The sequence below is a fragment of the Oryzias latipes genome, chromosome 14 (assembly GCF_053564925.1).
Source record: "Oryzias latipes strain Hd-rR chromosome 14, Olatipes_Hd-rR_3.1".
NCBI classification, from domain to species: domain Eukaryota; kingdom Metazoa; phylum Chordata; class Actinopteri; order Beloniformes; family Adrianichthyidae; genus Oryzias; species Oryzias latipes.
This window is the reverse complement of record NC_136250.1, coordinates 141,033-158,525: the sequence shown is the minus strand read 5'-3', so window position 1 is coordinate 158,525 and position 17,493 is coordinate 141,033. Positions and strand designations below refer to the sequence as shown.

At 47.7% G+C, this 17,493-nt stretch overlaps 1 protein-coding gene across 1 annotated transcript in view; it reads right to left on the bottom strand.

Annotated features, from left to right (window-relative positions):
• Positions 1–17,493, bottom strand: part of LOC111947055 (uncharacterized) — a 46,584-nt gene that overhangs the window by 28,452 nt on the left and 639 nt on the right. The window contains exon 2 of the mRNA XM_078930800.1: positions 1–17,493. This exon is cut by the window's left edge and continues 28,452 nt beyond it. Coding sequence (XP_078786926.1) covers positions 16,363–17,493 — 1,131 coding nt within the window. The 3' untranslated portion in view covers positions 1–16,362.

Here is a 17,493-nt window from a genome sequence, read left to right as displayed (position 1 = left end):
TCTGCTGCGCTGTGTGGTCTTATAGAGAGAGGCTGGATTGCTGCTGGTGGAGATGATGGAGCCAGCTCGAAGCTTGGGTGTTCCTCTGGTTCCTCTGTGAGTTCTGCAACAGAGTGAGGAGGAGAGGGGGGGACCGGTTCTTTTAACCTGGTGGTGAGCATTCTCTGGCAGCGGTCCAGGGTTTCTTGCTTCAAACGCGTGCCCAGGTGTCTCTTAGCCCAGCATGTGGCGATCTCAAAGGGTCCTCTCCAACCTCCTGTGGAGAGCTGGGACAGTCTGTTCAGCTCCAAGTCTATGTTATTCTGATAGTGTTCCCTCAGAATCAGGATGGTGGTGTAGGCCCAGTTTTCAGCATTACCCTCTATGAGACTCAATGTTTGTAAATTGGGAGAGGAGGGTTTGATGATTGCAGTTAGATTTTGACTTATTCTGCATAAGGATGGAGGATAAGCCTCTTTGGATACATTATTAAGGTGGTGCACTGCTTTTATGAGTTTATTAATGACACGCACCTTCTGTGTAAAGTCTGGGTCGTCCGACTGCACTCTATGTGGGGGGGCTCTGGTTTCCGCTCCCCGTGTTGTGACCCAGTGGCCGCCATCTTGGTTTGGGTATCTGGCGATCCTTTGGGGTCCCTGAGCACGCAGATTCTCCTCATCGTCAGGGTAAACACGCCAGTAATAGGATGCTGGCGGTGTACTGCGGCGTCGTGCGTGTTGTCGCTCAAAAGGGCTGGTCTCTCTCTGCTGCTGCGGGTCCCCCCTGGCTGCGTCAGTGGGGGGGCTCTGGTTTCCGCTCCCCGTGTTGTGACCCAGTGGCCGCCATCAATGTGGTGTGGATGACTGGATGACGTGCTGCTGTAGTCTCGCTCGAACACACGGCCTCTTCTTCTGCATCTCCTGGATTGGACTTGTATCCAGTCGCCTTCATGTGGCCTCGGTGCCATATTAGCTCAATAAGGCTCTATCAGACGTGGCTACTAAGAAGCTAAAGCTAATACAAAATGGAGGACGAGTCGTGTTTTCACCGATGAATTTCGGTTTATTAATGGAGCGTTCAGGTTTAAAATAGAACTATATACAAGCCGAAGTTGCAACGTTTCGAACAATCAAAAGTCTTCATCAGGCAACGGCTTTGAATAAGTAGAAAAACAGTATGACAACCTGCAAATGCAGCTACGCTCCGAGTGAAGTACGTTCCGTCTGGAGATCAGAGACAAAATGCCGTCTGCAGGGCGGATGCACACCCAAAATGCACCTGGGGTCATCAGTGACCAATCAGTCCTTGTCTCCGGGCAGGATGCGCCCTCCACTGGCACGGTGGAAAATAGGAATAAGCCAACTCGGAGGGTTGCATTCAATGACACTCGTGATTTTAAAATTTCACATAGAACAATATTTTTTTAAAAAAAGCTTATTTGAACTGTAAAACATGAAATTATATAACAAATGAAGCAAATTATCCTTAAAGCATCTTGATTGAAATATCTTCCATGTACAATAACATTGAACTAATTGCATTTTTACAGCATATCCTTCTGAATGGAAGTGGATCATCTGAGGAGTAAAGGTAGAAACCGGGCCAGGAAGCAGGGGGCACTGGCTGATTAGGAGTGAGAAAAATTAAGATTTCCATGCGATACGCATGGAATTCTGATGCACTGGCCTTCCCTGCCCCAACCATGGCTCCACCCTCATCTCCTCTGGAAAGTGTTTATGCCCTTGTGTTTCAGGGTTCCCTTGTGCCGAGGAAACCTGTCTGGAAATCGCTGCAGGTAAGGAAGGGTTAAAAACACAGCATCGCCTTCAACCCCTAAATTGAAACGGATGAGTTCAAAGTTTTATGAATATTAGGGTTAGAATTGAGGCAAAAAATTCTTTGGTTAGGGTTAGAGATCAAAATAAACTGGGTTAGGGTTAAAAGATGTAATCATCTGGAGAGATTAGGGGTACCTGAGGGGGAATGATTAAAAGGAAAGACAAAAAGCCATGGTAAGTCCAAAAATGACATGTCAAAACATTAATATTAGAATTTGTTACTCGTTAGTACACTCTGGTGGACAAGGAGGGAAAAACTCTGGTTTGCTCTTTATATGACCTGGAGCTGTCCTGAAACAAAGACAAAGGATTTTAAATTTTAGATCACTAATTCAGTCTTTTCCCACCCTCTGAAGCAGGTTGATGGGGGAGAATTATTTTAACCAAGGACTCCAGAGTTTCAGCATCCTCACGGCTGTGTCGGCAGTCCAGTGCACATTGTCCTGCTCTGTCTCAATGGAGTCATCTGAAAAGTAAATGTGATTAAACAGTTCTCCAATGTGTTCGTTCATATAGTCAAGGACTGCTTTTTGTTGCTGTGGTAGACGAGGTGAGTATCCGATCATAGGGATTACAATTGTGGCATCTGGAAACAGTTGTTCTGCCACTTTGAATGTTTGAAACATTTCAGTCACAGGGACATCCTTGTCCTCATGAGTCCTCTGGTGGATGCCAAAGGACAGTAAAAGGGTCCTTGGTGAGGTGTGGCAGGTGGCGTTCTTCAGAAGGAATTCCGCATCACGCCATGTGGCTTCAGGAAAGCTGTCCACCTGGATGTGGCCAGACTTAAAAGCTGGAAGTCTGCCAATGTTGGAATCCCCCATAATGACAACCTCCTGACGTATGTGAAGATGCCAGTCTAGGAGTTTGTGGGTGGTGGTGGCATGTCGCATTGGTCTGCATACCTGCACAGCTGCTGTAGAATGTGCTGCACGTCTCGCTGGGGTGGAGTGAGGAGCTTCGCTGCTTTGCTCCTGTGACACACGCTGAGCATCTGCTGGCTGCAGCCCCAGGATGGAAGATGGTTCTGCTGCAGGAGTGGGCTTCTCTCGTGATGGAGGAGGAGTCAGTAGAGAGCTGTCCCCTTCTGTGTGTTTCTTCTTTGTCTTCTTGGGGGAACGTTTATGTGCTTCTGCTGCGCTGTGTGGTCTTATAGAGAGAGGCTGGATTGCTGCTGGTGGAGATGATGGAGCCAGCTCGAAGCTTGGGTGTTCCTCTGGTTCCTCTGTGAGTTCTGCAACAGAGTGAGGAGGAGAGGGGGGGACCGGTTCTTTTAACCTGGTGGTGAGCATTCTCTGGCAGCGGTCCAGGGTTTCTTGCTTCAAACGCGTGCCCAGGTGTCTCTTAGCCCAGCATGTGGCGATCTCAAAGGGTCCTCTCCAACCTCCTGTGGAGAGCTGGGACAGTCTGTTCAGCTCCAAGTCTATGTTATTCTGATAGTGTTCCCTCAGAATCAGGATGGTGGTGTAGGCCCAGTTTTCAGCATTACCCTCTATGAGACTCAATGTTTGTAAATTGGGAGAGGAGGGTTTGATGATTGCAGTTAGATTTTGACTTATTCTGCATAAGGATGGAGGATAAGCCTCTTTGGATACATTATTAAGGTGGTGCACTGCTTTTATGAGTTTATTAATGACACGCACCTTCTGTGTAAAGTCTGGGTCGTCCGACTGCACTCTATGTGGGGGGGCTCTGGTTTCCGCTCCCCGTGTTGTGACCCAGTGGCCGCCATCTTGGTTTGGGTATCTGGCGATCCTTTGGGGTCCCTGAGCACGCAGATTCTCCTCATCGTCAGGGTAAACACGCCAGTAATAGGATGCTGGCGGTGTACTGCGGCGTCGTGCGTGTTGTCGCTCAAAAGGGCTGGTCTCTCTCTGCTGCTGCGGGTCCCCCCTGGCTGCGTCAGCGTAGGAGCGCCCCTTGATGTGGTGTGGATGACTGGATGACGTGCTGCTGTAGTCTCGCTCGAACACACGGCCTCTTCTTCTGCATCTCCTGGATTGGACTTGTATCCAGTCGCCTTCATGTGGCCTCGGTGCCATATTAGCTCAATAAGGCTCTATCAGACGTGGCTACTAAGAAGCTAAAGCTAATACAAAATGGAGGACGAGTCGTGTTTTCACCGATGAATTTCGGTTTATTAATGGAGCGTTCAGGTTTAAAATAGAACTATATACAAGCCGAAGTTGCAACGTTTCGAACAATCAAAAGTCTTCATCAGGCAACGGCTTTGAATAAGTAGAAAAACAGTATGACAACCTGCAAATGCAGCTACGCTCCGAGTGAAGTACGTTCCGTCTGGAGATCAGAGACAAAATGCCGTCTGCAGGGCGGATGCACACCCAAAATGCACCTGGGGTCATCAGTGACCAATCAGTCCTTGTCTCCGGGCAGGATGCGCCCTCCACTGGCACGGTGGAAAATAGGAATAAGCCAACTCGGAGGGTTGCATTCAATGACACTCGTGATTTTAAAATTTCACATAGAACAATATTTTTTTAAAAAAAGCTTATTTGAACTGTAAAACATGAAATTATATAACAAATGAAGCAAATTATCCTTAAAGCATCTTGATTGAAATATCTTCCATGTACAATAACATTGAACTAATTGCATTTTTACAGCATATCCTTCTGAATGGAAGTGGATCATCTGAGGAGTAAAGGTAGAAACCGGGCCAGGAAGCAGGGGGCACTGGCTGATTAGGAGTGAGAAAAATTAAGATTTCCATGCGATACGCATGGAATTCTGATGCACTGGCCTTCCCTGCCCCAACCATGGCTCCACCCTCATCTCCTCTGGAAAGTGTTTATGCCCTTGTGTTTCAGGGTTCCCTTGTGCCGAGGAAACCTGTCTGGAAATCGCTGCAGGTAAGGAAGGGTTAAAAACACAGCATCGCCTTCAACCCCTAAATTGAAACGGATGAGTTCAAAGTTTTATGAATATTAGGGTTAGAATTGAGGCAAAAAATTCTTTGGTTAGGGTTAGAGATCAAAATAAACTGGGTTAGGGTTAAAAGATGTAATCATCTGGAGAGATTAGGGGTACCTGAGGGGGAATGATTAAAAGGAAAGACAAAAAGCCATGGTAAGTCCAAAAATGACATGTCAAAACATTAATATTAGAATTTGTTACTCGTTAGTACACTCTGGTGGACAAGGAGGGAAAAACTCTGGTTTGCTCTTTATATGACCTGGAGCTGTCCTGAAACAAAGACAAAGGATTTTAAATTTTAGATCACTAATTCAGTCTTTTCCCACCCTCTGAAGCAGGTTGATGGGGGAGAATTATTTTAACCAAGGACTCCAGAGTTTCAGCATCCTCACGGCTGTGTCGGCAGTCCAGTGCACATTGTCCTGCTCTGTCTCAATGGAGTCATCTGAAAAGTAAATGTGATTAAACAGTTCTCCAATGTGTTCGTTCATATAGTCAAGGACTGCTTTTTGTTGCTGTGGTAGACGAGGTGAGTATCCGATCATAGGGATTACAATTGTGGCATCTGGAAACAGTTGTTCTGCCACTTTGAATGTTTGAAACATTTCAGTCACAGGGACATCCTTGTCCTCATGAGTCCTCTGGTGGATGCCAAAGGACAGTAAAAGGGTCCTTGGTGAGGTGTGGCAGGTGGCGTTCTTCAGAAGGAATTCCGCATCACGCCATGTGGCTTCAGGAAAGCTGTCCACCTGGATGTGGCCAGACTTAAAAGCTGGAAGTCTGCCAATGTTGGAATCCCCCATAATGACAACCTCCTGACGTATGTGAAGATGCCAGTCTAGGAGTTTGTGGGTGGTGGTGGCATGTCGCATTGGTCTGCATACCTGCACAGCTGCTGTAGAATGTGCTGCACGTCTCGCTGGGGTGGAGTGAGGAGCTTCGCTGCTTTGCTCCTGTGACACACGCTGAGCATCTGCTGGCTGCAGCCCCAGGATGGAAGATGGTTCTGCTGCAGGAGTGGGCTTCTCTCGTGATGGAGGAGGAGTCAGTAGAGAGCTGTCCCCTTCTGTGTGTTTCTTCTTTGTCTTCTTGGGGGAACGTTTATGTGCTTCTGCTGCGCTGTGTGGTCTTATAGAGAGAGGCTGGATTGCTGCTGGTGGAGATGATGGAGCCAGCTCGAAGCTTGGGTGTTCCTCTGGTTCCTCTGTGAGTTCTGCAACAGAGTGAGGAGGAGAGGGGGGGACCGGTTCTTTTAACCTGGTGGTGAGCATTCTCTGGCAGCGGTCCAGGGTTTCTTGCTTCAAACGCGTGCCCAGGTGTCTCTTAGCCCAGCATGTGGCGATCTCAAAGGGTCCTCTCCAACCTCCTGTGGAGAGCTGGGACAGTCTGTTCAGCTCCAAGTCTATGTTATTCTGATAGTGTTCCCTCAGAATCAGGATGGTGGTGTAGGCCCAGTTTTCAGCATTACCCTCTATGAGACTCAATGTTTGTAAATTGGGAGAGGAGGGTTTGATGATTGCAGTTAGATTTTGACTTATTCTGCATAAGGATGGAGGATAAGCCTCTTTGGATACATTATTAAGGTGGTGCACTGCTTTTATGAGTTTATTAATGACACGCACCTTCTGTGTAAAGTCTGGGTCGTCCGACTGCACTCTATGTGGGGGGGCTCTGGTTTCCGCTCCCCGTGTTGTGACCCAGTGGCCGCCATCTTGGTTTGGGTATCTGGCGATCCTTTGGGGTCCCTGAGCACGCAGATTCTCCTCATCGTCAGGGTAAACACGCCAGTAATAGGATGCTGGCGGTGTACTGCGGCGTCGTGCGTGTTGTCGCTCAAAAGGGCTGGTCTCTCTCTGCTGCTGCGGGTCCCCCCTGGCTGCGTCAGCGTAGGAGCGCCCCTTGATGTGGTGTGGATGACTGGATGACGTGCTGCTGTAGTCTCGCTCGAACACACGGCCTCTTCTTCTGCATCTCCTGGATTGGACTTGTATCCAGTCGCCTTCATGTGGCCTCGGTGCCATATTAGCTCAATAAGGCTCTATCAGACGTGGCTACTAAGAAGCTAAAGCTAATACAAAATGGAGGACGAGTCGTGTTTTCACCGATGAATTTCGGTTTATTAATGGAGCGTTCAGGTTTAAAATAGAACTATATACAAGCCGAAGTTGCAACGTTTCGAACAATCAAAAGTCTTCATCAGGCAACGGCTTTGAATAAGTAGAAAAACAGTATGACAACCTGCAAATGCAGCTACGCTCCGAGTGAAGTACGTTCCGTCTGGAGATCAGAGACAAAATGCCGTCTGCAGGGCGGATGCACACCCAAAATGCACCTGGGGTCATCAGTGACCAATCAGTCCTTGTCTCCGGGCAGGATGCGCCCTCCACTGGCACGGTGGAAAATAGGAATAAGCCAACTCGGAGGGTTGCATTCAATGACACTCGTGATTTTAAAATTTCACATAGAACAATATTTTTTTAAAAAAAGCTTATTTGAACTGTAAAACATGAAATTATATAACAAATGAAGCAAATTATCCTTAAAGCATCTTGATTGAAATATCTTCCATGTACAATAACATTGAACTAATTGCATTTTTACAGCATATCCTTCTGAATGGAAGTGGATCATCTGAGGAGTAAAGGTAGAAACCGGGCCAGGAAGCAGGGGGCACTGGCTGATTAGGAGTGAGAAAAATTAAGATTTCCATGCGATACGCATGGAATTCTGATGCACTGGCCTTCCCTGCCCCAACCATGGCTCCACCCTCATCTCCTCTGGAAAGTGTTTATGCCCTTGTGTTTCAGGGTTCCCTTGTGCCGAGGAAACCTGTCTGGAAATCGCTGCAGGTAAGGAAGGGTTAAAAACACAGCATCGCCTTCAACCCCTAAATTGAAACGGATGAGTTCAAAGTTTTATGAATATTAGGGTTAGAATTGAGGCAAAAAATTCTTTGGTTAGGGTTAGAGATCAAAATAAACTGGGTTAGGGTTAAAAGATGTAATCATCTGGAGAGATTAGGGGTACCTGAGGGGGAATGATTAAAAGGAAAGACAAAAAGCCATGGTAAGTCCAAAAATGACATGTCAAAACATTAATATTAGAATTTGTTACTCGTTAGTACACTCTGGTGGACAAGGAGGGAAAAACTCTGGTTTGCTCTTTATATGACCTGGAGCTGTCCTGAAACAAAGACAAAGGATTTTAAATTTTAGATCACTAATTCAGTCTTTTCCCACCCTCTGAAGCAGGTTGATGGGGGAGAATTATTTTAACCAAGGACTCCAGAGTTTCAGCATCCTCACGGCTGTGTCGGCAGTCCAGTGCACATTGTCCTGCTCTGTCTCAATGGAGTCATCTGAAAAGTAAATGTGATTAAACAGTTCTCCAATGTGTTCGTTCATATAGTCAAGGACTGCTTTTTGTTGCTGTGGTAGACGAGGTGAGTATCCGATCATAGGGATTACAATTGTGGCATCTGGAAACAGTTGTTCTGCCACTTTGAATGTTTGAAACATTTCAGTCACAGGGACATCCTTGTCCTCATGAGTCCTCTGGTGGATGCCAAAGGACAGTAAAAGGGTCCTTGGTGAGGTGTGGCAGGTGGCGTTCTTCAGAAGGAATTCCGCATCACGCCATGTGGCTTCAGGAAAGCTGTCCACCTGGATGTGGCCAGACTTAAAAGCTGGAAGTCTGCCAATGTTGGAATCCCCCATAATGACAACCTCCTGACGTATGTGAAGATGCCAGTCTAGGAGTTTGTGGGTGGTGGTGGCATGTCGCATTGGTCTGCATACCTGCACAGCTGCTGTAGAATGTGCTGCACGTCTCGCTGGGGTGGAGTGAGGAGCTTCGCTGCTTTGCTCCTGTGACACACGCTGAGCATCTGCTGGCTGCAGCCCCAGGATGGAAGATGGTTCTGCTGCAGGAGTGGGCTTCTCTCGTGATGGAGGAGGAGTCAGTAGAGAGCTGTCCCCTTCTGTGTGTTTCTTCTTTGTCTTCTTGGGGGAACGTTTATGTGCTTCTGCTGCGCTGTGTGGTCTTATAGAGAGAGGCTGGATTGCTGCTGGTGGAGATGATGGAGCCAGCTCGAAGCTTGGGTGTTCCTCTGGTTCCTCTGTGAGTTCTGCAACAGAGTGAGGAGGAGAGGGGGGGACCGGTTCTTTTAACCTGGTGGTGAGCATTCTCTGGCAGCGGTCCAGGGTTTCTTGCTTCAAACGCGTGCCCAGGTGTCTCTTAGCCCAGCATGTGGCGATCTCAAAGGGTCCTCTCCAACCTCCTGTGGAGAGCTGGGACAGTCTGTTCAGCTCCAAGTCTATGTTATTCTGATAGTGTTCCCTCAGAATCAGGATGGTGGTGTAGGCCCAGTTTTCAGCATTACCCTCTATGAGACTCAATGTTTGTAAATTGGGAGAGGAGGGTTTGATGATTGCAGTTAGATTTTGACTTATTCTGCATAAGGATGGAGGATAAGCCTCTTTGGATACATTATTAAGGTGGTGCACTGCTTTTATGAGTTTATTAATGACACGCACCTTCTGTGTAAAGTCTGGGTCGTCCGACTGCACTCTATGTGGGGGGGCTCTGGTTTCCGCTCCCCGTGTTGTGACCCAGTGGCCGCCATCTTGGTTTGGGTATCTGGCGATCCTTTGGGGTCCCTGAGCACGCAGATTCTCCTCATCGTCAGGGTAAACACGCCAGTAATAGGATGCTGGCGGTGTACTGCGGCGTCGTGCGTGTTGTCGCTCAAAAGGGCTGGTCTCTCTCTGCTGCTGCGGGTCCCCCCTGGCTGCGTCAGCGTAGGAGCGCCCCTTGATGTGGTGTGGATGACTGGATGACGTGCTGCTGTAGTCTCGCTCGAACACACGGCCTCTTCTTCTGCATCTCCTGGATTGGACTTGTATCCAGTCGCCTTCATGTGGCCTCGGTGCCATATTAGCTCAATAAGGCTCTATCAGACGTGGCTACTAAGAAGCTAAAGCTAATACAAAATGGAGGACGAGTCGTGTTTTCACCGATGAATTTCGGTTTATTAATGGAGCGTTCAGGTTTAAAATAGAACTATATACAAGCCGAAGTTGCAACGTTTCGAACAATCAAAAGTCTTCATCAGGCAACGGCTTTGAATAAGTAGAAAAACAGTATGACAACCTGCAAATGCAGCTACGCTCCGAGTGAAGTACGTTCCGTCTGGAGATCAGAGACAAAATGCCGTCTGCAGGGCGGATGCACACCCAAAATGCACCTGGGGTCATCAGTGACCAATCAGTCCTTGTCTCCGGGCAGGATGCGCCCTCCACTGGCACGGTGGAAAATAGGAATAAGCCAACTCGGAGGGTTGCATTCAATGACACTCGTGATTTTAAAATTTCACATAGAACAATATTTTTTTAAAAAAAGCTTATTTGAACTGTAAAACATGAAATTATATAACAAATGAAGCAAATTATCCTTAAAGCATCTTGATTGAAATATCTTCCATGTACAATAACATTGAACTAATTGCATTTTTACAGCATATCCTTCTGAATGGAAGTGGATCATCTGAGGAGTAAAGGTAGAAACCGGGCCAGGAAGCAGGGGGCACTGGCTGATTAGGAGTGAGAAAAATTAAGATTTCCATGCGATACGCATGGAATTCTGATGCACTGGCCTTCCCTGCCCCAACCATGGCTCCACCCTCATCTCCTCTGGAAAGTGTTTATGCCCTTGTGTTTCAGGGTTCCCTTGTGCCGAGGAAACCTGTCTGGAAATCGCTGCAGGTAAGGAAGGGTTAAAAACACAGCATCGCCTTCAACCCCTAAATTGAAACGGATGAGTTCAAAGTTTTATGAATATTAGGGTTAGAATTGAGGCAAAAAATTCTTTGGTTAGGGTTAGAGATCAAAATAAACTGGGTTAGGGTTAAAAGATGTAATCATCTGGAGAGATTAGGGGTACCTGAGGGGGAATGATTAAAAGGAAAGACAAAAAGCCATGGTAAGTCCAAAAATGACATGTCAAAACATTAATATTAGAATTTGTTACTCGTTAGTACACTCTGGTGGACAAGGAGGGAAAAACTCTGGTTTGCTCTTTATATGACCTGGAGCTGTCCTGAAACAAAGACAAAGGATTTTAAATTTTAGATCACTAATTCAGTCTTTTCCCACCCTCTGAAGCAGGTTGATGGGGGAGAATTATTTTAACCAAGGACTCCAGAGTTTCAGCATCCTCACGGCTGTGTCGGCAGTCCAGTGCACATTGTCCTGCTCTGTCTCAATGGAGTCATCTGAAAAGTAAATGTGATTAAACAGTTCTCCAATGTGTTCGTTCATATAGTCAAGGACTGCTTTTTGTTGCTGTGGTAGACGAGGTGAGTATCCGATCATAGGGATTACAATTGTGGCATCTGGAAACAGTTGTTCTGCCACTTTGAATGTTTGAAACATTTCAGTCACAGGGACATCCTTGTCCTCATGAGTCCTCTGGTGGATGCCAAAGGACAGTAAAAGGGTCCTTGGTGAGGTGTGGCAGGTGGCGTTCTTCAGAAGGAATTCCGCATCACGCCATGTGGCTTCAGGAAAGCTGTCCACCTGGATGTGGCCAGACTTAAAAGCTGGAAGTCTGCCAATGTTGGAATCCCCCATAATGACAACCTCCTGACGTATGTGAAGATGCCAGTCTAGGAGTTTGTGGGTGGTGGTGGCATGTCGCATTGGTCTGCATACCTGCACAGCTGCTGTAGAATGTGCTGCACGTCTCGCTGGGGTGGAGTGAGGAGCTTCGCTGCTTTGCTCCTGTGACACACGCTGAGCATCTGCTGGCTGCAGCCCCAGGATGGAAGATGGTTCTGCTGCAGGAGTGGGCTTCTCTCGTGATGGAGGAGGAGTCAGTAGAGAGCTGTCCCCTTCTGTGTGTTTCTTCTTTGTCTTCTTGGGGGAACGTTTATGTGCTTCTGCTGCGCTGTGTGGTCTTATAGAGAGAGGCTGGATTGCTGCTGGTGGAGATGATGGAGCCAGCTCGAAGCTTGGGTGTTCCTCTGGTTCCTCTGTGAGTTCTGCAACAGAGTGAGGAGGAGAGGGGGGGACCGGTTCTTTTAACCTGGTGGTGAGCATTCTCTGGCAGCGGTCCAGGGTTTCTTGCTTCAAACGCGTGCCCAGGTGTCTCTTAGCCCAGCATGTGGCGATCTCAAAGGGTCCTCTCCAACCTCCTGTGGAGAGCTGGGACAGTCTGTTCAGCTCCAAGTCTATGTTATTCTGATAGTGTTCCCTCAGAATCAGGATGGTGGTGTAGGCCCAGTTTTCAGCATTACCCTCTATGAGACTCAATGTTTGTAAATTGGGAGAGGAGGGTTTGATGATTGCAGTTAGATTTTGACTTATTCTGCATAAGGATGGAGGATAAGCCTCTTTGGATACATTATTAAGGTGGTGCACTGCTTTTATGAGTTTATTAATGACACGCACCTTCTGTGTAAAGTCTGGGTCGTCCGACTGCACTCTATGTGGGGGGGCTCTGGTTTCCGCTCCCCGTGTTGTGACCCAGTGGCCGCCATCTTGGTTTGGGTATCTGGCGATCCTTTGGGGTCCCTGAGCACGCAGATTCTCCTCATCGTCAGGGTAAACACGCCAGTAATAGGATGCTGGCGGTGTACTGCGGCGTCGTGCGTGTTGTCGCTCAAAAGGGCTGGTCTCTCTCTGCTGCTGCGGGTCCCCCCTGGCTGCGTCAGCGTAGGAGCGCCCCTTGATGTGGTGTGGATGACTGGATGACGTGCTGCTGTAGTCTCGCTCGAACACACGGCCTCTTCTTCTGCATCTCCTGGATTGGACTTGTATCCAGTCGCCTTCATGTGGCCTCGGTGCCATATTAGCTCAATAAGGCTCTATCAGACGTGGCTACTAAGAAGCTAAAGCTAATACAAAATGGAGGACGAGTCGTGTTTTCACCGATGAATTTCGGTTTATTAATGGAGCGTTCAGGTTTAAAATAGAACTATATACAAGCCGAAGTTGCAACGTTTCGAACAATCAAAAGTCTTCATCAGGCAACGGCTTTGAATAAGTAGAAAAACAGTATGACAACCTGCAAATGCAGCTACGCTCCGAGTGAAGTACGTTCCGTCTGGAGATCAGAGACAAAATGCCGTCTGCAGGGCGGATGCACACCCAAAATGCACCTGGGGTCATCAGTGACCAATCAGTCCTTGTCTCCGGGCAGGATGCGCCCTCCACTGGCACGGTGGAAAATAGGAATAAGCCAACTCGGAGGGTTGCATTCAATGACACTCGTGATTTTAAAATTTCACATAGAACAATATTTTTTTAAAAAAAGCTTATTTGAACTGTAAAACATGAAATTATATAACAAATGAAGCAAATTATCCTTAAAGCATCTTGATTGAAATATCTTCCATGTACAATAACATTGAACTAATTGCATTTTTACAGCATATCCTTCTGAATGGAAGTGGATCATCTGAGGAGTAAAGGTAGAAACCGGGCCAGGAAGCAGGGGGCACTGGCTGATTAGGAGTGAGAAAAATTAAGATTTCCATGCGATACGCATGGAATTCTGATGCACTGGCCTTCCCTGCCCCAACCATGGCTCCACCCTCATCTCCTCTGGAAAGTGTTTATGCCCTTGTGTTTCAGGGTTCCCTTGTGCCGAGGAAACCTGTCTGGAAATCGCTGCAGGTAAGGAAGGGTTAAAAACACAGCATCGCCTTCAACCCCTAAATTGAAACGGATGAGTTCAAAGTTTTATGAATATTAGGGTTAGAATTGAGGCAAAAAATTCTTTGGTTAGGGTTAGAGATCAAAATAAACTGGGTTAGGGTTAAAAGATGTAATCATCTGGAGAGATTAGGGGTACCTGAGGGGGAATGATTAAAAGGAAAGACAAAAAGCCATGGTAAGTCCAAAAATGACATGTCAAAACATTAATATTAGAATTTGTTACTCGTTAGTACACTCTGGTGGACAAGGAGGGAAAAACTCTGGTTTGCTCTTTATATGACCTGGAGCTGTCCTGAAACAAAGACAAAGGATTTTAAATTTTAGATCACTAATTCAGTCTTTTCCCACCCTCTGAAGCAGGTTGATGGGGGAGAATTATTTTAACCAAGGACTCCAGAGTTTCAGCATCCTCACGGCTGTGTCGGCAGTCCAGTGCACATTGTCCTGCTCTGTCTCAATGGAGTCATCTGAAAAGTAAATGTGATTAAACAGTTCTCCAATGTGTTCGTTCATATAGTCAAGGACTGCTTTTTGTTGCTGTGGTAGACGAGGTGAGTATCCGATCATAGGGATTACAATTGTGGCATCTGGAAACAGTTGTTCTGCCACTTTGAATGTTTGAAACATTTCAGTCACAGGGACATCCTTGTCCTCATGAGTCCTCTGGTGGATGCCAAAGGACAGTAAAAGGGTCCTTGGTGAGGTGTGGCAGGTGGCGTTCTTCAGAAGGAATTCCGCATCACGCCATGTGGCTTCAGGAAAGCTGTCCACCTGGATGTGGCCAGACTTAAAAGCTGGAAGTCTGCCAATGTTGGAATCCCCCATAATGACAACCTCCTGACGTATGTGAAGATGCCAGTCTAGGAGTTTGTGGGTGGTGGTGGCATGTCGCATTGGTCTGCATACCTGCACAGCTGCTGTAGAATGTGCTGCACGTCTCGCTGGGGTGGAGTGAGGAGCTTCGCTGCTTTGCTCCTGTGACACACGCTGAGCATCTGCTGGCTGCAGCCCCAGGATGGAAGATGGTTCTGCTGCAGGAGTGGGCTTCTCTCGTGATGGAGGAGGAGTCAGTAGAGAGCTGTCCCCTTCTGTGTGTTTCTTCTTTGTCTTCTTGGGGGAACGTTTATGTGCTTCTGCTGCGCTGTGTGGTCTTATAGAGAGAGGCTGGATTGCTGCTGGTGGAGATGATGGAGCCAGCTCGAAGCTTGGGTGTTCCTCTGGTTCCTCTGTGAGTTCTGCAACAGAGTGAGGAGGAGAGGGGGGGACCGGTTCTTTTAACCTGGTGGTGAGCATTCTCTGGCAGCGGTCCAGGGTTTCTTGCTTCAAACGCGTGCCCAGGTGTCTCTTAGCCCAGCATGTGGCGATCTCAAAGGGTCCTCTCCAACCTCCTGTGGAGAGCTGGGACAGTCTGTTCAGCTCCAAGTCTATGTTATTCTGATAGTGTTCCCTCAGAATCAGGATGGTGGTGTAGGCCCAGTTTTCAGCATTACCCTCTATGAGACTCAATGTTTGTAAATTGGGAGAGGAGGGTTTGATGATTGCAGTTAGATTTTGACTTATTCTGCATAAGGATGGAGGATAAGCCTCTTTGGATACATTATTAAGGTGGTGCACTGCTTTTATGAGTTTATTAATGACACGCACCTTCTGTGTAAAGTCTGGGTCGTCCGACTGCACTCTATGTGGGGGGGCTCTGGTTTCCGCTCCCCGTGTTGTGACCCAGTGGCCGCCATCTTGGTTTGGGTATCTGGCGATCCTTTGGGGTCCCTGAGCACGCAGATTCTCCTCATCGTCAGGGTAAACACGCCAGTAATAGGATGCTGGCGGTGTACTGCGGCGTCGTGCGTGTTGTCGCTCAAAAGGGCTGGTCTCTCTCTGCTGCTGCGGGTCCCCCCTGGCTGCGTCAGCGTAGGAGCGCCCCTTGATGTGGTGTGGATGACTGGATGACGTGCTGCTGTAGTCTCGCTCGAACACACGGCCTCTTCTTCTGCATCTCCTGGATTGGACTTGTATCCAGTCGCCTTCATGTGGCCTCGGTGCCATATTAGCTCAATAAGGCTCTATCAGACGTGGCTACTAAGAAGCTAAAGCTAATACAAAATGGAGGACGAGTCGTGTTTTCACCGATGAATTTCGGTTTATTAATGGAGCGTTCAGGTTTAAAATAGAACTATATACAAGCCGAAGTTGCAACGTTTCGAACAATCAAAAGTCTTCATCAGGCAACGGCTTTGAATAAGTAGAAAAACAGTATGACAACCTGCAAATGCAGCTACGCTCCGAGTGAAGTACGTTCCGTCTGGAGATCAGAGACAAAATGCCGTCTGCAGGGCGGATGCACAGGGTTAGGGTTAGGGTTAGGGTTAGGGTTAGGGTTAGGGGTGGGTTAGGGTTAGGAATATGAAAAATAAGAACCCCACGCTGTAAGCACGGGGCCCTGAGGCACTGGCCATTTCTGTCCCCACCATGGTTCCACCCTCATCCCCTTTGAATAAAATGTTTTCCTTGTGTTTCAGGATCATCCCGCTCATGAAAAGATCGGTCTGGTGGCCGCTGCAGGTAAGTAGATTACACACGGTTAGGGTTAGAGCAATTAAGTCACTTGGTTGGGGGTCATAAATCACAAATTAGGGTTGGGGGGGGCAAAAATTACACACGGTTAGGGTTAGAGCAATTAATTCACCTGGCTGGGGATCAGAAATCACAAATTAGGGTTAGAAAATATACTCCATGGTTGGGATTAGAGCTACCTGAATGGGGATGATTGAAATGAAAGTCAGAAAACCATAATAAAACCCAAAAGAAATGACATTTTAAAATTAAACCTTAAGACTAGGTTGCTCTTTACCACCCTCTGTTGGATGAAGACAAGGGGGGCGAGGGACCTGATTGAATTACTCATTCACTCCCTCTGTCGGACCAAGAGGGAGAAACCTAGGACTCCAATATTTCAGCATCCTCATGGCCGTATCTGCTGTCCAGTTCACATTGTCCTGGTCTGTCTCCACTGGATCATCTGAAAGGCAAATGTGGTTACACAGCTCCCCGATGTGTTCATTCAGATGATCCAGGACCGCTTTTTCTTGTGGTGGCAGGCGATGTGAATAACCAATCATGGGAATAACAATATTGGCTTCTGGGAATAATTGTTCTGCCACTTCAAATGTATGAAACATCTCAATTACTGGGATGTCCTTGTCCTTATGTGTCCTCTGATGGATGCCAAAGGACAAAAGGATGGTCTTTGGCTGAGTATGGCAGGTGGCGTTCTTTAACAGGAACTCAGCATCCTGCCATGTCGCTTGAGGAAAGCTGTCCACTTGAATGTGGTCAGCTTTGAAGGATGGGAGTCTGACAACATTCGAATCTCCCACAATGACCGTCTCCTGATGTATGTGGAGATGCCAGTCTCTGAATTTGCGTGGAGTGATGAGATGTTGTGTTGGAGTGCATACCTGCACAGCTGCTGCAGAGAATGCTGCAGGTCCAGCTGGGGTGGGGTGAGGAGCTTCTGTGCTCTGCTCCTGCGATGCACGCTGAGCATCTACTGGCTGCAGCTCTGGGATGAGAAATGATTTTGCTGCAGGGATGATCTTTCTTCGTGTTGGTGGAGGAGTCATCGGAGAATGATGATGATGAGGAGGAGGAGATGCTGCAGGGGATGAACACTCTGTGTCTCCCATCTCTGTGAGTTCAAGCAGGGGTGACCAGTCCCGTTCTGTGCTTTTCCTCTTGGTCTTTTTGGGGGCACGTTTACGTGCTCCTGCTGGGCTCTGTGGCCTTGGGGTTTGGGGCTGGACTGCTGGTGAAGGTGATGGAGCCAGCTCCAAGCTTAAATCCTCCTCTAGTTCTTCTATGTGCTCTGAAACAGAGGGAGGAGGAGAGGGGGGGACCGGTTCTCTTAACCTGGTGTTCAGCATTCTGTGGCAGCGGTCCAGGGTTTCCTGTTTCAGACGCGTGCCCAGGTGTCTTCTGGCCCAGCAGGTGGCGATCTCAAAAGGTCCTCTCCAACCTCCTGTGGAAAG